The sequence below is a fragment of the Megalobrama amblycephala genome, linkage group LG21 (assembly GCF_018812025.1).
Source record: "Megalobrama amblycephala isolate DHTTF-2021 linkage group LG21, ASM1881202v1, whole genome shotgun sequence".
NCBI lineage: Eukaryota > Metazoa > Chordata > Actinopteri > Cypriniformes > Xenocyprididae > Megalobrama > Megalobrama amblycephala.
Window position 1 is genome coordinate 12,865,373 of NC_063064.1, and position 22,482 is coordinate 12,887,854.

General features: G+C 36.7%; 2 protein-coding genes across 4 annotated transcripts; one reads left to right on the forward strand and one right to left on the reverse strand.

The window, feature by feature from the left end:
* Positions 1-34: 34 nt before the first annotated feature.
* Positions 35-4,374, forward strand: rpusd4 (RNA pseudouridine synthase D4). Its single transcript, XM_048173570.1, has 7 exons — positions 35-402; positions 511-676; positions 962-1,166; positions 1,374-1,467; positions 2,499-2,649; positions 2,843-2,940; positions 4,025-4,374. The coding sequence occupies exons 1-7, from the start codon at positions 238-240 to the stop codon at positions 4,220-4,222; spliced, it is 1,077 nt and encodes a 358-aa protein (XP_048029527.1). The 5' UTR covers positions 35-237; the 3' UTR covers positions 4,223-4,374.
* A 504-nt stretch (positions 4,375-4,878) lies between these two features.
* On the reverse strand, positions 4,879-20,769 carry qrich1 (glutamine-rich 1). Of its 3 annotated transcripts, none has more exons than XM_048173551.1 (13): positions 20,550-20,769; positions 19,054-19,330; positions 18,883-18,963; positions 18,426-18,473; positions 16,757-16,894; positions 15,961-16,677; positions 15,629-15,788; positions 12,801-12,955; positions 12,584-12,698; positions 12,395-12,503; positions 12,164-12,315; positions 5,931-6,021; positions 4,879-5,762 (listed from the first exon to the last, which is right to left on the reverse strand). In XM_048173551.1, exons 2-13 carry the CDS (start codon positions 19,300-19,302, stop codon positions 5,573-5,575), a joined length of 2,205 nt encoding a protein of 734 aa, XP_048029508.1. In that variant the 5' UTR covers positions 19,303-19,330; positions 20,550-20,769; the 3' UTR covers positions 4,879-5,572. The 3 variants fall into 3 exon arrangements, with proteins under 3 accessions (XP_048029508.1, XP_048029509.1, XP_048029510.1); XM_048173552.1 differs by lacking the exon at positions 20,550-20,769 and adding an exon at positions 20,124-20,433; XM_048173553.1 differs by lacking the exon at positions 18,426-18,473 and having other exon boundaries at positions 20,550-20,768.
* Positions 20,770-22,482: the final 1,713 nt, after the last annotated feature.

Here is a 22,482-nt window from a genome sequence, read left to right on the forward strand (position 1 = left end):
CAGTTTGATTTTGTATTATATTAGGCTGCCTAGTGACTTTTATTTTGAACTGTTGTGCATTATTTCTCCTTGCTCATCTGATTTTACATCTGTGTTTTAGTTTCCGCCTGATTACTCGGCTTTAGCTGTCATACTCGCATTTTTAATCTGATATATATAGCAATGAGTGATGTAAGATCTCGTGGCGCAGGTTTATAGAAAGGGAGTTAGTTTTGAACTGTTCTGTGATCTGTGAAAATGCGTCACGCACGTGAGGTGACATATACGATGCTCATGAGAGCGTATGCTACAGCTTCAAAGACTGAGACCGTCGCTTCTAACCGGAAAACAGGATTGAAAGCAGCAGATATCGCGAACAGACTCCGGAGTGAAAAGGAAAAACGGACAGATGACAAAAATGAGGTTGGCTACGTTTGTTTATGCATGTATTGTCTGTTTTGACCAGGTTTTGACTAGAGTGAATTTATGTGCAACCATTTATGTTCCGTCTTTTTTCGTTCCTCTCCAAAGGTTCCGGTGTCACCTCTACAGAACAGAGTGAATGAACTCAAACAGTTCACTCAGCAGCTTCAGTCTATTCACCCCAGTGTGCTCGCAAAAGCTCTTTACAGGAGCACGCTTTATGAAGACCAAAACATAATCGCCATAAATAAACCATATGGTGTCCCTTTGCATAGTGAGTATTTGACATCTCATTAACCCTCTGGTATTATTTTTTTAATTAAATGAATGTACTAAATTTTTTTCAAAATATTTTTAATAATTATTCGGAAATATTTTGTATATTAAGGAGATTTTATGGTACTAGATAATACTCAGTTTTAAATTATGCACCATTTATTTCTTTTATAAAAAATATTAGTTGGAAAAAAACATTTCATGTAATCAGCTAATACAGTGTTGAAGACAGATAATTTGATATACTAATATATTCCTTAATTTGCCTGCTCCGTTCTTATAGGTGTAGATGGCATCAGAAACTGCATTGCAGAGTGTCTGCCTTTGCTGGCAAAGATAACTGATGGCATACAGGCAGGATCACAGTTGCATTTTTGCCACAGTCTAGAAAAAGAGTCTACTGGTGTTTTGATCCTTGCTAAAACAGAGGAAGCAGCTGAACATGTACAAACACTCATCAGATCACACAAAGTGGAAAGGACATTTATGTAAGTTCAAAACCTGTATTTGTTGCTTGTCTTTAATTGGATGCAATTTAGAATAATTGTTTTTTGTAAGGCTAATTTGATAGTAAGCCATTGTGGTAGTGCTTGTCTAGTGCAACATTTTTTCCTTATTTTCAATTGATTCTGATGTACCACTAGCAGCATAACCTACATAACATATCACATACTTAAGCATATTGTTTTGTTCAGGGCGGTCACTGTAGGTGTGCCTGTTCCTTCAGAGGGAGTGATTGACATTCCCATTATAGAGAAGGAGGTCATGGGACCTCAGCCGCATTTTAAGGTAATATAACATTGTATTCATAAAAACTAATTTCCCTAACCTGTTTTTAAAGACCCCATAAAGTAACAGAAAATATTTTTTTTTCTGTATTGACATCTGAGTGAAACAGAGTATTGAAAAAATAATTAAATGTAGGGCGAGGCTTGGTTCTTTCCATTGAATGATGATTGGATGGAGGCAGATCTGAATCTGAGCTTGCAGCCAATAGAGTGCATTAGTGCCGCCCACTTTTTCATTGGCGTTTGTTCCGGATGCATATTTTCCATTCATTTTCTCCACAGACATCTTAAAAAAATCTTTGTTAAAGTGTTATAAACCAAGAACCAAGCCAACCAGTTACGAGATGAATCACAACATTACAAAGTTTTACATGAAGCAAAAAATCAGATTAAAATACAAAGGTACAAGACTGTGTACTTAACGGTTTCAGTAGGGAAAGAACTACAATCCCATAAAGCATTGTGAATAACAATCAAATATAAAACAATAGAGAAATATAAAACTATTTAAAGTTGTTGATTATGTTTATAAAAATAATATATTTTAAGTTCATTGCAAAATATATTAAAATATTTAAGTATTTTGAGACCGTAGAGAGAGCGACTCGATTATATAATTTGTGGTGGTTCATGGGAGTGGGCGGAGCTAAAGAGCTGTTTTGGAAAGGGTTTGCTTGTTGGATTCTCTGATTGGTGTAGTTTTCTGTACAGTATCGTGGGTAATGCAGTTTTTCTCCATGAATTGTTAAACACACTTATTTTTAAAATAAGTTGAAATAATGCATACAGATGGCTTCAATCAAAGCATATATCATGGATTAACAACCTCTGAACTCAGGTCTGTCTTTAAATGTTTACAATAGTGTTGTCAAAAGTACTGACCGCGATACCAAGTCGGTACTGAAATGTGACGCTTTGAGCGCTGTTGAGCAGATTCATAAAAAAAAAAATAGTTGACTTTAAGAATAGGATGTTCTCCAGTTTTTTTACATTACTATAATTAATGTGAAGAATAATGTTTATTCTGCTCAGATGGGTCTGAGCCCATTGTTCAAAGTGAATGACGAGGGAGATGGAGTGACCAGGGTGAGAGCTAATCGGCAGGCACAAAATGCAGTCACACAGTATCGGGTTCTGGACAGCACTAGTGGCTGCAGCTTGGTGGAACTACAGCCTGTCACAGGTACTGACTGACCATGACCTGTGAAAAGCATACCCAACTTAGAGTGTTATTCCTAATTGTGCCTTATACTTCCTAATTATTATGAATGTAACTAAGTTTGCCCATATATAATGTAACTTCTTGTTTTTTTATTTATTTAAATGAAGGAATGTAAGCATATGATGACCATAACCACCACCAATGTTTGTTTTAGGTGTAAAAAACCAACTTCGAGTGCACATGGCTCTTGCTTTGACCTGCCCCATTCTCGGAGACCATAAATATGCTCACTGGAACAAACTAGCACCCCAGGTATGATAAATATTACAATGTTGGAGCAAGTGTTGTAGCACTGGTTCATTGAATGATGATCAAACCTGCATTACCATTTTTGAAAGTCTCTTATGCTTAGCAAGGCTGTATTTATTTGATGAAAAATACAGTAAAAACAGTAGTAGTGTGAAATATTACATTTTAAATAACTATTTTCAATGTAATATATTTTAAAATGTAATTTCTTCTTGCCATGGCAAATCTGAATGTTTAGCATCATTACTTCAGTCACACATGATCCTTCAGAAATCATTCTAATATGCTGATTTGGTGCTCAAGAATTTTTTTTATTATTAATCAATGTTGAAAATAGTTGTGCTGCTTAATATTTTTGTGGAAACCATGATATTTTTTCAGGATTCTTTGACGAATAGCTGTTTTGAATTTCAAAACAACATTTATTTGAAATTGTGTAACATTATAAATGTCTTCACTGTCCTTTTTTAATTTAAAGGGACAGTTCACCCAAAAATAAAAGTTCTTTCATCATTTACTCAAGTTGTTCTAAACCTGAACAAGTTTCTTTGTTCTGTTGAACACAAAAGAAGATATTTTTAAGAATGTTGGTAACCAGTTTCTGATCCCTATTGACTTCAATAGTATTTTTTTCATACTATGGAAGTCAGTGGGGTCCAGCAACTGTTTAGGTACCAACATTCTTCAAAATATCATCCTTTGTGTTCAACAGAACAAAGAAACTTGTACAGGTTTAGAACAACTTGAGGGTTACGAGACCTGAACTATCCCTTTTAATGCCAGTTACATACAATTACAAAAAAAATCTTATTGATCCCAAACTTTTAAATGGTAGAGTATTTCCAGATTAAAAATGATTTAAACCATGCATATTTTTAAAGAACGTTTGCTTATAATCCAAGCTTGTTGGCACACAAAAAGTGAGCCACTAGTCAAGTCATGGTCTAGTTTTTACAACAGTATATGAACATCGTAAGTGTTGTGTTAATAATGAATAATCAAGAGGTGGTGTAGTGTTTTCTTGAGACATGACTCATTGTCACGTTTGAAGACTGACCACATGTGGGTCTCATATTTCGGATTACAGAAGCTGCCAGAGGGCACACTGCGACGGCTGGGTCTGGTGCAGAGTAAAACTCGATATCTCCCTCTTCACCTGCACTCCCGAAGGATTGTTCTGCCACGGGTCAAAGGTCAAGGCGACATTACAGTGTCCTGCCCCCTTCCTAAATACTTCACCAACACCTTAAAGAGACTACAGATCCCACTACCGGGAAAAGAATGAAATGGATCACATAGCTATTAACTCCTTTTATAAAGTGTTAACAGTTGCATTGGATCTGACTTTGTAGAAAAGGTCATGTACAAACCAGATTTTGTGCACTCTGAAGTTTTTGGTTCCAGACTTTGTAATAAAAGATCATTGAAAATGTTTAATGGAGAAAAATTACATTTTTGCCCAACCTGCAAGACTTGAGTGAATAATGACTGCGCAAACTACAGAGCCACACTAAATCTGTACCATATAATGTTAAATTTAATGAGTTTTCCTCATACATCCAGGGTTTAAGACTTTAAAGAAAAACAAACTGTTGAGGGCATAAATTAAAATAAGAAATATCTTTAGTTTAATTCTTGTTTTGCCTGATTCTAAATTATTTGGAAGTTTGCTGAAACTATAGTTTTTAGTGTTTTTGTAGATTAATATGTGCCATTTATCAGTAAATCGGCCAAAATGAAAATAATTCTCAGTGGGTAGAATTTTAATACCAGCGGCATGCCTTGTGCAAATCCTTTGCAAAATAATTGTAGCATTCAATTCAATAATGCATGTAATGATAATAGTTTAGTGAACTATGTCATGAATGAGGCCCATGTGTGTTTGTGTGGCAGAATTGTCCAAAGACTGCTGAAAGGGTCAAAGACGACACATACAGGTAATTCACTGTACAAAAAAGCATGTTTGAAAAGACAGGCTTCGATTCTCCAGCACCACTATAATATCAATACATATCAGGTTACCATAGATGCATGTATATATATAAAAAAAATAAAAACAGAACCAAAAAGTCTTCATGTATAATACACTCCTCAGGTACGTGAACTCTGCTACTGCAAGCTCCTGGGGGTGAGCGGGGGTTGTGTTAGGCATTACAGATCGATGAGGCCATGTTTTTAAATGTATATTCACCTGACAATCACATGGTATTCCAGTCCACAGCCAATAACGACTTCAGTTTAGCCTGCGGTCTTAAAAAACACCAGATCCTTACAGAAAATAAACAGAGAGAGAAGACAGTGTGAAGACAGATGGAGCGTAACATACATGGCAGAAAGAGAAAATGCACACATCGAGGGATCTGGGCAAATACGTTTCAATGGCCATTAGGCGAACAAACAGAAGTAGGTTCCTGTATCTAAAACAAAAAAAGGCCCGTATGTATGTCCAGTTCATTGAAAACCCCTCTTGAACCTCTCGCTTTCCTTTTAATCATGAATGAATATAAGGAGAGGCTGCAGAGGCAACTTGATTCAGTCTCTTTGAGAAAGGAGATGATGATGGCAAGACGGAGAGCTGGAGAAAGCTGCTCTCTATTATTCCATCTTGATTTCTTTTCTTTGCCCTCATCTTGTCTCAGTGTACATTGGCCTGCGCAATGGAGATCATCTCCTGGATTTCCCGCACCATCATGATGCGTGTTAGCATGTGCTCCAGTTGCTCGCTCGTGATTGGCTGAGTGGAGTACCAAATAGGGCTGTTCGGTGCCACAACCGGCTCTGGCGTCAGGTAATATGTGTCATTACGACCCTTGGCAGTCTGAGGGCTGAGAACAGACAATAAAAAAAATTAGGGAGAGGCAGAAAAGGAAAGTTATTTTATAATATCGTTAGCCTCATAGCATAATTGCCTAAGTATCATTTGAAAATGAATGACTTAGGCAATTATGCTATGAGGCTAACGATATACATATTTGATAAAATCAGTGGCTCACCATTTGAAGAGGTAAAAGTCATAGAGTTTGATAGGACAACGCAGCGGGTTCTCTGGGTCCTCAGCCTGTTCTGCGTACATGTCATCTGTCACTACAACCAAATAAAGATGAGATTTATAACTTTCCACAGTTTTTGACCAATGAATTTATGAACTTTTCCAGTTGTTCACAGTACAATTACACAAAAGTATTTCTAATGTCTTCATTTATAATACAGGCATAATTTAGAAGTTTCCATGACCAGGGCTGGATTTTTTTTTTTTTTTTTTTACCAGTTACTATTGATACTAGGGGTGTAACAGGTACATGTATTCATCCTGAAACGTATGGTACAGACGTCACGGTTTGGTTCATGCAGTAAGACGACAAATACAGTCAGTCACAGACGATCTACACTCCAATCCAGAAGGGGGTGTGCACGGTAATGCAAAACTGTTTGCTACAACCGGAAAAAGAGCAGAAGAAGAACGGCGCATATGCGAATGACCTCTAAATGCATGCACGCATCGAATAAGTCTTTCTGTGCTCACGAACAAAGGAGTATACTTTGGAAGGGTCATGCTCTCAGCTGTGTGCAAAAAGTAGCGGAACACTGAAAATTAAGTATAGGATGGTTGGGCTAAAACTTTGAATGTTTAAATATAATTTAAGTGGAGCAAATTGTAACACTCCTAATGCACACATTTTATTTTTCATTATTCTGTTTATTTTGTACTTTTATAACATGAGATGCTTTTCAGTTTTGTAGCTGATTGTGACCAAATACTTTTTGTTTTTTAAATCAGCCCTGCAAAAAAATATGACCTATGCAAGAGTGCATTTCTGTTTACTACTTAGTGCTTACTACACTTAAGGAGGCTGTACTGCACCAACTAGGGGACTAAATGCCACTAGGTGGAACAAACTGATTTGCACTACTGTGTTCAAAATAAATGAAAAGAAACCTTGCATTGTGGATCTGATGCTTAACATACATATTACTAAGACATTGGCTGTTTATTAGTACTTATAAAGATATTAATGCCTTATTCTTAGGGCTGTAACGATATGCGATATGAAACCGAAATCGCGATACGCAGGTCCACGAACCTGTATCGCGATGTGAGAAGGCAGAATCGCGACACACCCCTTCCAACTCCCAGAGTTATCCTTCCTGTCCAGATCCAATGCTACCACATTTTTAAATTACTATAAGTATTAGGGGAGTAACGATTTATCGTAGATGGTGTGTCTCAATCAGCTCTCTAGTTCAGTAAGTGTTTCGGGCACACATTGAATCTTGCAAGCAGGTTTAAACGTTTCTCATGTCAGTCTCTTGCATGGTCGCGTGAGAAAAGTCGTGACTTTCTTTCACCGCAGTGCACAGCAACAGCTGTGCTCACAGAAAAGCAAAAGACGCTTGCGATGCTTTGCTTTAAGTTAGGGGCCGTTCACATATTGCGTCTTTTCCGCGTGCAAGTCAGTTATTATTTTCAAATGTAGCCGGGCGGCAGGCGCGCTCATAATGGGATCAACGCGGTCGCGACGCGCATGCAATTCTCAACTTCTCAGAATGCCGCAAGCGCACCGCAGGTCGTGTGACAAGAATCAACCGATCAGCTATGGCCTTTCCGTAACAAAACATCAAAAGCTCAGCCGAACAGCTGATCATAGCTGTTCATGGTGGTTTTTATATCTTATCTCCATCAATATATCTCGTAGTAAAACTAATGCAAGGGCTAGAAATAATTTATCCTTTGCAGAAACATCCTGATCCTCTTGGAGAGCTCAGTTCATGGTTGCATAGCAACGACCGACGCCACGGGAGCGCAATCGCTTTGGAAAGAAGGAGAAGCGGTGCGGCCGCGCCTTCCACGCGTTTTTAGACGCGATATGTGAACGGCCCCTATTCATAATTCTAAGTTCATGTTAAATTTAACATTTTTTTTCAGTGACAGACAGCCCTATTCAACTGTTAATTTGAATACAGAAGGTTTTTATTAAAATTTTATATTTATTTATTTTATTGAAATGTGATCTTGTATGTACAACAAGGAAAATTATTGAAATTTGTTCATGTTTTTTTAATAAATCTTGTTTGAATTTCAGTTTTTATGTTATTTTTTGTTCAAAATATCGTGATACGTATCGTATCGTGAACTCTGTATCGAGATACGTACCGTATCGTGACCTGAGCGTATCGTTACACCCCTACTTATTCTGCATGATCATATTCTACATCCCATAATCCTACCCAATACCTAAACTTAACCTTAATAAGCAGTAATTCGGGGTTTGAGGCAGAAGTTAATAGTTAGTTACTAGTGAGAGTTGGACCCTAAAACTAAAGTGACCATTTTTGCTATTGTACCGAAAGGTGACCACAAAACTGAGGTTTGTGCCGAACCGTAACTTCTGTGTACCGTTACACCCCTAATAGATACAGCTGTAGTATTACATGGAGTTGTCAAAAGTACAATTGTCGGTACAGAAATTTTAAAAATGTTGAGCGGATTTGTAAACACCTCTGATTGGCCACTGTTCACGCGCTCATCAGATATGTCTGTGATTGGCTACAATGATAAACGCTTCAAAAACGTAAATAGTCATCAATGAAACTCTTCACTGAGCGCTTACACAGATACACACAGAAGCGTTTGAAAGCAGGCTTCTATCGCGAACCGGTCCACTGATAGTCGCCTGCTTTGAAAAGCTCCCTCTTTCAAATTCAAACACTTCCGTTGCTTTCAAACACTCCCGTGCCTTGATTATTGTAGCCCAGTGATGGGAATAACGGCGTTATAAATAAACAGCGTTACTAACGCCGTTACTTTTTTCAGTAACGAGTAATCAAACGAATTACTTTTTCTCCCGTTACAACGCCGTTACCGTTACTGGCAAAAAAAATGCCACGTTACTATAATTGAGCTCACATATGCAGTTTTCATCTCTCTCTCAGCCATATAGGACCTGCAAAGATTTTTCTCTGGTGTGTGCTGCGGTTAGTAATAGCCTACACAAATATAGGCTAATTTTAAACTGATAATAATGAACGATGCTCTGTGTGTGTCTGTGAGCATGCGAGCTGAGCGCGAGCTCAAAGCAGAATACCCTTTGTGACATGCTGGATCGAAAATATGTGAAATAAGTTTTTCTAGTCGACTAGTAGTTATTCATTTAAGCCATTAGTTGACTAATCACATTTATATTAATTTAATTTCTTAAATACTGGAGAGAATAAACCATAATAATGAGCGTTTATGTAATATAGGCTATATAGCACTCAAGCGCACGCATGACACTTGCCATAAAGAACCGGCAAAAGTAATAATTATGAATGTGACCAAAACAGCAAGGAGATTTTAATTGTTTATTAATAAAGTAATGTTTTCTTAATCAGTGTCGGCTGCGAAGATGAAGTTGACATTGCTGACTCTCATCATCGCCGCATATACTGGACGCGCCTAGAGAGAGAATGTTGGCTACATAATCAGAGTAGCCTATTTCTTTTCGTTTTTAGATATTTCAAGCTTTCTATAGATATTTTTCTCTTGTCTGCGAGGCAAGCAGCCTATACGCTGAGTTTCGGTTCTATAGCCTGTAAGACGCGCTCCAGTTCACGCGCCAGTGATCGCGCCCGTGCTTGCCATGATTATATTGTCTGCTATATTTGCTTCTTATTTATTAAATCCAGGCAATTGGTTAATGAAACATTGATTAAAATTAAGATACAATTTTTACAAAACGAAATTCACTTTAAAGAAAGGATTTCTACCAAACAAAACTTAAGTGTTTAAAATCATGTCTGACCCACTCCATGACTCCCGATATACTGCGCATCTTATGATGCATCTTACTCATGCTGTTCACTTTTCATAATCAAGTAAATTAATTTAAAACATAACATAGGACTATTTAAACATAAATATGAAACTACATTTTCTTTAATGGCTACAAACACGTAGGCTATTGTACAGTACAGAGAAATTTTATAAGAAAGAGCGGATCATGAGTCACGAGTCGGTTCAAGAATAATTTATTCTTAGACTTATATTTAATATTGGGGGCATTCAAGTTATTTGACTTTTTTTTTTTTTTTTTTTTAAATAACGCAATAGTTACTTTCCCTGGTAATTAGTTACTTTTATAATGATGTAACTCAGTTACTAACTCTGTTACTATTTGTGAGAAGTAACTAGTAACTATAACTAATTATTTTTAAAGTAACGTGCCCAACACTGTTGTAGCCAATCACAGACATATCCGATGAGCGCATCAACACAATGGCAAATCAGAGGTATTTATGAATCCGCTCAACAGCGCTCAAAGCGTCATATTTTAAAGATTTCAGTACCGATTGGTAGCAAAGTCAGTTCTTTTGACAACTCTAGTATTACACCCATATTGGTTGATCAATGGTAATTATAACTTTGGAAACATTTGAACATTATGCAGCACAACTGTTATCAACATTGATAATGATAAGAAATGTTTCTTGAGCAGCAAATCAGCATATTAGAATGATTTCTGAAGGATCATGTAATGTAAGGGTACTCAACAGGCGGCCCGCGGGCCGCATCCGGCCCGTCAGCATTAAATTTGTGGCCCGCATCATGCTACATATAAATGTATTTTTATTATAATTTGCGTTCAACAGCCGTTTCAGTGCTGACACCTTGTGGACAAACTAAATTTGTGCAAAAACTATTCAATGTGCGCGTGCAAAGTGCCTTCAGTTTTTTACATTGTTCACTTGCGGTTAGAAAACTGTACAGTGCGCGTGACGCTGTAACGCGTTCTCTGCTGAGGTTAACAGCGTCACGCGCACTGTACGCGCGCAGCACAGTTTTTCTAACCGCAAAGAACAATATAATATAAACTGAAGGCACTTTGCACGCGCACATTGAATAGTTTTTGCACTAATTTAGTTTGTCCACAAGGTGTCAGCACTGAAACGGGCTGTTGTTTCAGTCTGAAAAGAAACGGAGAGGACAGAACAAGAGTAATAAAAAACACAATAGCCGACCGTGTTGAAGAGCGCTCGTTTGAGGGGATTAAAAGATACCAGCAACTCTAATTTTAAACAAGTACAAAGACATTTTATTGCAACTATTTGAGCGAAAAAGACTAGACAAGCATGAATCTCTCTTGTGCGCATGTGTCGAGCACTTGTGTTCGTGAACGCCAAAGGCTCGAGACTGTGCGCGCAAGTAAAAAAACAAAGTAACCTTATTTTTCCATGATGAAATGCAGTTGACATTCCTCAAACCTTGCAGTGTGTAAGTTGCCGAGCAGCATGAAAAACAAACCTTTTATTCTTAATGTCAATGTGTTATAAACAGAAGCAAAGAGCGCAACTATTACAGATCTGTCATCATTGAGCTCACGGAGAATCTTATTTATCATGTTTACAATGTTGGTTATAGTTCGATAATTCATGAGATTGTGATTGGACATTAAAAAAAAAGAAGAAAAAAAACGATTTTTTGATTTTTGGAAATTAAAATGTGGGTAATAATACAAATAATAAAACATTTATTCTCTGAGTATAAATAGGTGCTATAAAGTGTTAAAAAAGGTGCAATGGAGTATAAAAAGACTATAAAAAAGTGCAATGTTTTCGTCAGATGGACAAACTCTCATCAGCCAGTGAACAACAGCCAGACCTTAAATTTCTTGTGAAAACAATGCAGACATTTCAAATGAATAAGGATTTCTTTTCATCAGTTCTTGTTTTTCTTTATGCATTTGCACATTAAGAATACAGCAAGACAAGCTATTAATCCTTTTTTTAAATGCCATTTATCATGTTCAGTGACACTTTAAAAAGGACACCAACTATTAAGACTTAGCTAGATAATAAACTGCACTTTTAGTAAATAAACAGTAAAACTACAAATATTGTCTTAAGTAGGCCTAAAAAAAGTCTTACGATCCAAGTTATAATTTGTGGCCCTTCGTGTTTCATTTGGTTAAAATGCGGCCCTCTTGGCCTCTGAACTTGAGTACCCCTGATGTAATGAGTAATGATGCTGAAAATTCAGCTTTGACATCACAGGGATAAATTACAATTTAACATATTGAAACAGAAAACAATAGTGAGCATTATAGGAGACTACTTTCAAAAACCATTTTCAAAACAAAAGGATTCTTACTGATCCCAAACTTTTAAACAGTAGTGTACACAATACGTAAGTGTAAAGTTTATATTTATCTTGAAACGTGACAACATCCAGCCTTATTTAATGGCTAACCTTTCTGTCCAACATGGTGGGGCCCGACTCCTTTCAGGTAGCGGATGCTGGTACTCTTGTCTTTAGGGTTGGTGGGGTTCTTCTTAGTGTGTCTGAGCACTTTGGAGAAGGCCACTTTCATATGCTGCTCAACTGTAGTCAAGTGAAAGTACCTGTGCAGAGGCAACATTTTAAACCCCAGAGCACTCACTGCTACAATCTTTAAAGAATTGAGAATGAAAGGAGGCTCACTTGGTGTTGAAGTACATCAGTGTAGTAAGAAGAGTGGATGGAGAATGAGCTCCCAGCTGCTTACACTCCCATAGCATCTCCTCGGTCACATGACTTGGGATAATATAGCCTGGCAAATACATTAACAATCAACATACACTCCACAAGACTCCAAAATAGATCATTTTAATACACATACATACTTCTTACCAAGAGGGTGAACACTGGGCCTCCACTCCTCGAGAATTTTGTGTAAACACTGACAAAACCGGCTGTAGTACTGATCAGAGAAGATGTCGTCTACCCTACCATTCTCAAACATGTACTGTACAAATACAAGAAAAAGAAATCAGCTTATGCAAACAAAAGATCCAACAGAAACAGTAGAAACAAAAGAAGGCATTACGTAAGGAGAAATAGGACATACTTTCTGTATACATAAAAATACATAGTATAGTGAATCAGGCTCAAATGGCTCCCCCTCCAGCCCACGAGCCTCTTGGGTCATCAGGGACAGAGCCAAGTTCAACTCGCCCACTGAACTTGACACAAGGTCGTCCTGGAAGCGCAGTGGCTGTCGACCTGCAGAGACAGATATTAATTAACATCACTAAAGGCTTGACAAAAATAGATCAGTTTTGACCATGGACTCTACATGTTGGGAATGAAATTTAAGACCTTTAAAGACTTAAATAGATTTTTTTTTTTTTTTAATTTTTATATATACAGTACAGTCCAAAAGTTTGGAACCACTAAGATTTTTAATGTTTTTAAAAGAAGTTTCATCTGCTCACCAAGGCTACATTTATTTAATTAAAAATACAGTAAAAAACAGTAATATTGTGAAATATTATTACAATTTAAAATAACTGTGTACTATTTAAATATATTTGACAAAGTAATTTATTCCTGTGATGCAAAGCTGAATTTTCAGCATCGTTACTCCAGTCTTCAGTGTCACATGATCCTTCAGAAATCATTCTAATATGCTGATTTGCTGCTCAATAAACATTTATGATTATTTTCAATGTTGAAAACAGTTGTGTAATTTTTTTTTCAGGATTCCTTGATGAATAGAAAGTTCAAAAGAACAGCATTTATCTGAAATACAAAGCTTCTGTAGCATTATACACTACCGTTCAAAAGTTTGGGGTCAGTAAGAATTTTTATTTTTATTTTTTTGAAAAGAAATGAAAACTTGTATTCAGCAAGGATGCATTAAATCAAACAAAAGTGGCAGTAAAGACATTTATAATGTTACAAAAGATTAGATTTCAGATAAACACTGTTCTTTTGAACTTTCTATTCAAATAATCCTGAAAAAAAAATATTGTACACAAATATGTTGTACAATTGTACACATTAAATGTTTCTTGAGCAGCAGATCAGCATATTAGAATGATTTCTGAAGGATCATGTGACACTGAAGACTAATGATGCTGAAAATTCAGCTTTGATCACAGGAATAAATTACTTTGTCAAATATATTTAAATAGTACACAGTTATTTTAAATTGTAATAATATTTCACAATATTACTGTTTTTACTGTATTTTTAATTAAATAAATGTAGCCTTGGTGAGCAGACGAAACTTCTTTTAAAAACATAAAAAATCTTAGTGGTTCCAAACTTTTGGACTGGACTGTATATATATATATATATATATATATATATATATATATATATATATATACACTACTGTTCAAAAGTTTGGGTTCAGTAAGATTTATTTTAATGTTGTTGAATGTTGAAAACAGTTGTGCTGCTTAACATTTTTGTGGAAACAGTCCACAAAATACTTTTTTTTCAGGAATCTTTAAATAGAAAGAAGAAAAAAAAACAGCAGCATTTATTTGAAATCTTTCGTAACATTATAAATGTCTTTACTGTCACTTTTGGTCAATTTATTGCATCCTTGCAAAAAAAAAAAAAAAAAAAAAAAAGCATCAATTTCTCTTTCTACTCTTTAAAAATGATATGTTTTCAAGTTACAGTTTTTAGCTGTATTTATTCATGAAAGAATTACACCAAAACAGCAAATAACATTTTTTACAAGTTTACTTTTATATACTTTTCAAGATATTTAAGATATTAAATAGTGACTGTAAAACATTCTATAAAAAATGTAATACATTTTAAACGGATGCATTAACACTCTAGTGACCATGCAGAATTAAAGTGCCCCTATTATGGATTTTTGAATATTACCTTTCATGCGGTGTCACCTGAGTCTACTAATGCATATTGTCTGTCGTTCTTACTACTCTGAATAATGATAAAGAATGGAGCAAGATGTTTTACAAACTTTAATGTTGCATTAGTCATTCACGGTAGTGCTCGACTAGCATATGCACTGTTAATAATATAGTTCCCATGACACCACAATAAATTGGAAATATACACATCAGTTTGTTGATGAACATACACAATGCTGATGGTGAGGAATTACAGTTGCAACATCTTATGATGAACGTCAAACTGAGTAGAATATCACTGAGAAACGTCCTGCTCAATGTTCGGATCGATTAACTAGTTCTTCCAATATTTCATCATCAGACTCGCGCTCGGATTGATATGGTAAAATCGATGCCATTGTTACCGTCTTTACAGTGTGTACAGTTGCTGAGCTTTAGGAAGCTCCGGAGCTGAACCAGTTATGATAATGGGCGTTTTGCTTCCGACACGCGCTGTAAGAGGTAGACCAATCACAACAGACTGGGCCGGCTGGCCAATCAGAGCAGAGCAGGCTCACAGAAAGGAGGGATTTAAAGAGACTGAATCATCTGACAAGTCGTTTAAGAATCATTTAAAAATGTGGTGATGTGCAATTTATATTATGAGAAAATGAAAGTGTTTTTGACCTTTGATGCATGTAAACCTGTTGTAGGAGACCTCCTAAACAGAATTAGGAACCTTCCAAATAGCATAATAGGGGCACTTTAAAACACTTAATAAGAACTACCAATACTAAAATTGACAAACAAACAAATATATATATATATATATATATAATTACATAAATAAAGTAGTACCAACTACTGACTCAATTCTGTACCCAAGTGCAGATTGGCAGCTGCTTTTGAATACTTACAGGTGCATGCGCACACATAATTGAGAAATTTTTGAAGGCTGTTGCTTTATTTTATCATGAAATTTCACTCATATTGCTATCAACTACTGAAATTTTAGTATAGTGCCAACCCTATATTGAGCGGCGGTATATAAAAAGAGAGGTAGAGACAGAAACAAACTCACGTCCAATAGGTGCCAGCTTATTTTGTTCATTCTTGTCCAGCTCATCATTTTTGCGCTGAACCCAAAGCCTCCACACCTCCAGTCCTTCCTCAGGCTTCAGCGTATTTGGGAGGACCATCTCAGGAGGAGGTTCCACTTGTGGTTCCGCCTCTGTCTGCGCCTGATAAACACAGAACATCATCATTGACACATTACTATGCCAAAGAAGTGATGCTAAATTTTCACTACAGTTAAATGCACATCACCTGCTAAAAAAAAATCCAAAATTACTTAAGATGGCCTGGAAGCTATGAATACTCAAGCATGCAGGATTCCTCCTAGAATATATTCACCTGCAGGTGGAGCTGTTGTTCCTGAGCCTCCCCATCCTGTATGTGCTGCTGCTGCTGCTGCGGATCCCATATGTGAAGGGCCTGCGTTGTCCCAGTGTAAGCGCCCCCTACAGTCTGCACTGCTACAGGAATGTGAATGTTTCCATTCATAAACTGTGCTGGGAACAGCGAATGTACAACTTCCTCCTGAGTGGTCACTCCCGAGCCAGACACCGGAACGGCCACTGCCCCAGCAGCCTGAGATGCACCAATTACCATCTTGTCTTTGTCTTTATCGGTAGGCGAGGCCTGTACCTGCACGGTGCTGTAGGCTTCCTGAGGGATGGCGATGTGGGCCACGCCTTGCTGCTGTGGGGCCGAGTACACGGGTATGGTCCAGGTCTCACCCGCTGGGCCTGTGATGGTACCGGTGGCACTGTAGAGATGAGTGCTATCAACGGTCAGCAGATCTGGTCGAAGTGACAAGTAGCCCTGCTGTTGGCCCTGTGGGATGGCCAGTACAGTAGCCAGCTGCTGCCCTTGAGGAAGCGAGTAGGACACAACTGTTGGGACGTCCACCTTGCGTTTCTTTGCAGGCTGGAGGACAGCAGGTGAGGCTCCAGGTCGTCTCTCTGCCTCCCTAGGGGAGCCCTGCTGCTGAGGGGGGGACAGAGCCTCCACAGTCTGAATCTGAATCTGCTGACCACCGGCAACTGCTGCCACCAGCTGAGCCTGGATCTGAGAGACATACACAGGTTACGATATGAATCTAAAATGCATAAACTGTAGAAGCTGATCATCTATTTGTGTGCATTACCTGTTGTTGTTGTTCCTCTGTAAGTTCCCCCTGTTGTACCAGCTGTGTTGTGGTAACGCCTTGTAGCTGCTGTTGGGTGGGAGATGCCACCTGAAGTACCTGGCCAACTGTCTGACCCTGCTCACCCTGGATCTGCACCTGCCAATGGGGAGATGGAGAGGTATTTACAGAAGGGCACCACAAAATGGCCCAATGGCCTGAAGTTTTGCCGTGTACGTCATTGTTTTCCTGAAAAATTTGCACACTGGTGTGTATTTTCTTTTTGTAAATGGAATAGACATGTGCCAGTATACGGTAATACGATATTTCACAATAATGAAAATGCGTGATATTGTTATAGTGAGCACTTCAAAATACCGCGAATAATTATTTATTATGAATTATTCTGATTTTTAGAATGCATTTTAAGAACACTTTACCTATCAACCGTTTAAAATGCACAACACTGCTGTATGCTGCATCAAAGAGGCACGCGCACTGATGTAAACAACAAGGAGACGCTCTAAATGAAAGTGCACGTTCACTCTCTGACAGCAGATGGCGCTGATGCAACAGCAGAAATGCAGCGGTTACCCCCCAAAATCAAAGCAGCTGCACTTCAGCTGCTACAGTATTTAAATGTTTTAAACAGCCAATCAGATGTTCTAATTCTTTATTGTTCAGTCACACTTTACAATAAAACTCTATTATTCAACATTATTTAATTCATAAGTTAAACTGACAATGAAAAATACTTATAGAACATTTATTAATCTTAATTTCAACATTTAATAACACTTTATTAAAATCAAAAGTCGTTACTGTATTATTTAATGGACCTGAGCTAACATGAAATAAGTTGTATTTTTAACTGTAACAACTGTAGCTTGTTGCTCATTGTTAATGTTAGTTAATGCATTAACTAATGTTAAATAATGAGACCTTATTGTAAAGTAATACCCATTTTTCTTTGTGATTCTTTTGCACTTTAATCTGTTTGAAAGATTTGTTTACTTTATACATTTGTGTATTGCTTTATTGTATTTATATGTTGAAAGTTCTTTTTGTAACAAGTAGTATGACAAACTTTTTTCAACTTATTTCAATATGGTGATAATACCATATACCGTGATAAAAGCTTCAACAATTATCTCAACATGAAAATTTGATACCGTCACATGCCTAAAAGGGAAAAAAAATATTTTTAATGATTTAGTGTTCAACTAACATTTCTTATCAATGTTTAAAACTTGTTGTGCTTAATTTTTATATATATATTTACATGGAAACTGTGATACAAGTTTTTCAGGATTTTTTTTTTTTTTTTTTTTTGAGGAATAGAAAATTCAAAACAACAGCAAGGAACAGCATTTATTTGAAATTTTGTGTTTTAAACTTGTATTTGAAATTTGAATTTTTTTGTAACATTTTAAATGTTTTTACTGTCACTTTTGATCAATTTATTGCATCCTTGCTGAATAAAAGTATTAATTTCTCAAAATAAGGAGAAAAAAAATATTTTAAAGAGTTCATAAACTGCACTTTTAAAAATGTTATAATGTTCTTTGAGGTCCTCTTATAATGCCAGCAAGATTTTTTACAACAAAAAACAACATCATTTAGAAGTAAAAAGCTATTTTCTATCCTGTCTGATTTTTTATTTTTTCATACATTCAACATCAATGCTTACCAAAACTGTTGGTGACCAACATTCTTCAAAACATCTTATTTTGTGTTCCTAACAAGAAAAGTCATACAGATTTGGAACAGCATGATGGTGATACAGAATTTTAATTTTTAGGTGAACTATCTCTTTAAAGTCACCATGAAATCAAAATGAATTCTTATTTTTTATTAATGGAATATTGCAGTATTTCTTATAAATGATTTATCTGTGCACATCGATATTTAAAAAAAAAAAAAATTCAAATTCATGTGCAGCAACATCTCTTTTCATAACAATCAAGTCCCGCCCTACATTTTCACTTGTTCAAGAAGCCGCTTCACTCTGATATACATCACAATAAAGAAGAAAAGACTATCACTACTTCATGCCGACTTTAATCCAACAACGTCAGTTTGCCTGGTAAACGTTGTATAACTGCCCCGTAGATAAGATGCACAAAAACAGAATGACAGAGTCAAACCTGTACTTGGATCTGCTGTTCAGATGCTTGATGCACAGCTGCAGCCAGCTGGGGGGAGATCTGTGTAGAAGTCACCTGTACCTGCGCAAAGATAAAATAGAAATGTGACTACTTAGTTAACTTCATAATTAACAGCTAAAACAACAATAAAAAAAGTGATTCTATTCCTACCGGACATGCCAGCTCCAACAACGACCCTGCCACCTCTGTGCTGTCCGTGTAGATGCAGTTGGCACCCTGCTGGTACACCATAGTGGTGGTGGTGCCGCTGGTCTGCTGACTGAACTCCTGCAGCACCTCTGGGCCTTTGGAGGCCAGCGACTCCAGAAACTCTTTCATGCGGTGCTGAGGTATAGTGCGCGCCTTCTGCCGCACATACTCGTCGAACGAGATCGCACCGCCTTCAATGGGCTCATTCATGACAGGTCAATCCACCCTGCACAGGAGCCTGGAACACAAAAAAGGGGTATAAATATTAACACTACCAGTCAAAATTTGACAAAAACTAAATTTATGTTTCTCATGATCTTCAAAGGACTAAATTAAAGCAATTATTATTCTTTGGACAAAGTATGGTCATAATTAATGAGTTTTGACAGGTCATTTATATCTATAGATTATCAATGTACAAATTGTGCATAATCATCTAGACTAACGGTTCGAAACCAACTATACACATAAACGTGAAAAGCTTAAAAAAAAAAGTTAATTCAGGTAAAATTGTACTGCATCGTAGATTAACCTCTTTGAATCTGAAAAACAGTAATATAAGATCATCTGTATGGCTGCTCTTTCTATATTGGCATGTGACGTATCAACACAATCTCTGCACAATGCAGATCTAATTTCATTTTGTATAATGCACCAGCGGGCAATCAAGCCATAAACATTTGAAATCTGCATGTAGCTAGAACTGTATAAACTGGAGGCTAAAGGTGTTTCATGTGATTTAGTAGAAATGAAGAGCTCTGTGTATAAAGCATTCAGATAGAAACAGCCTATAACCTTGCTGGACTTTGGACCCCCTCGAGCAAAATATAAATAGTTGCATTGAGGTTGTTTTCAAATCACAAATCAAACCTCATTCTGAACGATCAAATATTAGATTTTTTTAATTAGGAGACATGAGCAATAATAGGTAACATTATGTGATTGTAAAATAGGAGTGTTTATGGTCGCATACTGGACCACTCAATGCTTTTGCCTAGAAAATATGCTAGCATTAATGCTAAATCGCTAACCTTTGTCAAACGGAACTTCAAAACCAACAAAAAAAGGTGCAAGAACTTGCATTACGATGTCGAATATATTTATGATATGCTGCTGTGAGATATTAGCCATTATTCCCACAGTATATGCGGCAACGCGCGCGCAGTTGAATGGCTAACGTGAGCTCGCGTGCTAATCATCCCATGCTACCTTAAATAAAAGCCAAAGCAATTTCCGCCAAAACACGCCGTTCAAAAAACAAAAACCCCACTAAAGCTGAACTAAATCTGACCGTGCATATGTAAAGTCCGTTTGCTTTGCTATATCTCGTTATTTTTGCACTCAAACACATTTGTCTTTATTTAAGTGCTATTTATGTCGTGACGTGTGCTTATTCTGCTACACACATAAATGAAACAGTAAAATCCCCGATGCGGCCGAGTGCAGATATGTCCTACCGTATTGAAAAATACACAAACGCGCTGCTTGGACGGCTTGGATGGCTGTAAATGTTATTTTTTTTAATAATGATGTTTGCGCTAGAGCTGACGGAAGTAGGCCTGCTGTGACAGCGCTAGACCCCGGGCTGTCCTGTAGCGTGAAGGCGGGGACGGAATCGCAGCTCCCCCTTCCGGCTCCACTGCTGCCGCACGCACATTCACAATGCCATGAACGCGGAGCACAGTGTTGCCAGATCTTGCCAAATCACGAGGGGGAACCCAAATTTTAATTACTATGCATAATAAGAAGAAATAAGAGGAAAATCAGGGGGATACATTGATCGGGAACCCATATATGCTGCTCAATAAACAACTGAGAAATCGATAACTAATTTGTAACACAAAGATACACAGAAAAACAGAATGAATATTTTGATAATCAAAAAGTATGAAAATAATCTAATTAATAGCTAATAAAGCTATAGACAAGTTAAAATACAATATTTAGTGAAAACGATAATAGAGAAATTATATTAAAAAAAAAACGAATAAAATGATAATTGTGTTTTAAAGGGTTAGTTCACCCAAAAATTCAAATTCTGTCATTTATTACTTACCCTCATGCCGTTCCACACCCGAAAGACCTTTGTTCATCTTCAGAACACAAATTAAGATATTTTGATTAAAATCCAATGGCTCCGTGAGGCCTGCATAGGGAGCAATGACATTTCCTCTCTCAAGATCCATAAAGGTACTAAAAACATATTTAAATCTTTTTTATTAGTGGTTCAATATTAATATTATAAAGCAACGATATTTTTGGTGTGCCAAAAAACAAAACAAAATAATGACTTATATAGTGATGGCCGATTTCAAAACACTGCTTCAGGAAGCATCAGAGCATAATGAATCAGCGTATCGAATCATGATTCTGATCGCCAAACTGCTGAAATCACATGACTTTGGCGCTCTAAACAACGGATTCGACACGCTGATTCATTATGCTCCAATGCTTCCTGAAGCAGTGTTTTAAAATCAGCCATCACTATATAAGTCGTTATTTTGTTTGTTTGTTTTTTGGCACACCAAAAATATTCTCACTTTATAATATTAATATTGAACCACTGTACTCGCATGAACTGATTTAGATGTGTTTTTAGTACCTTTATGGATCTTGAGAGAGGAAATATCATTGCTCCCTATGAAGGCCTCACAGAGCCATTGGATTTTAACTAAAATATCTTAATTTGTGTTCCAAAGATTTGCGAAGGTCTTACGGGTGTGGAACCGCATGAGGGTGAGTAATAAATGACAGAATTTTTATTTTTGGGTGAACTAACCCTTTAATAAGCTTTTTGTAACAATGATGATAGGCCTAATAATAATTATTGTTGTTAGTAGTAGTAATACCAAAGTCCCTTTATTCTATAGTCTTTGGTAATACCTATGTCGAGTATATACAGAACTGAATTCTGAACTAAACTAAGTATTATATTTTTAATTTGTTTATTTATGGTTATCTTTAGATTATCAAATGATCTATTTACCATCAGCATCATAATTCAATGTTTACTTGATTTACATATTCCCCTATTAATCTTCTGATTTCTTAGTTGATTTCACAATTTCTAAATTGATGTAACAATTTTTATAATGATTATTGCGTCAAGAGTATATTCACTGTTGGTCACTTTATCATTCTGCGGGGAGCCAAACACCTCAAAAACGCTGCTGTGTTCTGGAAATAAGTCCACAAACTCAATCAGGGACTGATAATTATAATGATTACAATAATTATATAAAATAATAATAATAATAATAATAAAAACCGTCAAGATCGCTCATAATTTAGCGGACATGGCAACACTGGTGCAGCCCGTCAGCAACCTGCACGGGTGCGCGCACTCGCTCTATATGGCACTTTATGTTAAACTGCTTCACAAAACATACA

Excerpts from the sequence above, each read along its gene's own strand:
- rpusd4 (XM_048173570.1), top strand. The coding sequence starts at position 238 with ATGCGTCACGCACGTGAGGTGACATATACGATGCTCATGAGAGCGTAT. Across the intron at positions 1,468-2,498 it reads GACCTCAGCCGCATTTTAAG|ATGGGTCTGAGCCCATTGTT; the intron begins GTAATATAACAT and ends TATTCTGCTCAG. Across the intron at positions 2,941-4,024 it reads GGAACAAACTAGCACCCCAG|AAGCTGCCAGAGGGCACACT; the intron begins GTATGATAAATA and ends TTCGGATTACAG.
- qrich1 (XM_048173551.1), bottom strand. The coding sequence starts at position 19,302 with ATGAATGAGCCCATTGAAGGCGGTGCGATCTCGTTCGACGAGTATGTG. Across the intron at positions 15,789-15,960 it reads AACAACAGCTCCACCTGCAG|GCGCAGACAGAGGCGGAACC; the intron begins GTGAATATATTC and ends TGTGTTTATCAG. Across the intron at positions 12,956-15,628 it reads TAAGCTGGCACCTATTGGAC|GTCGACAGCCACTGCGCTTC; the intron begins GTGAGTTTGTTT and ends CTGTCTCTGCAG.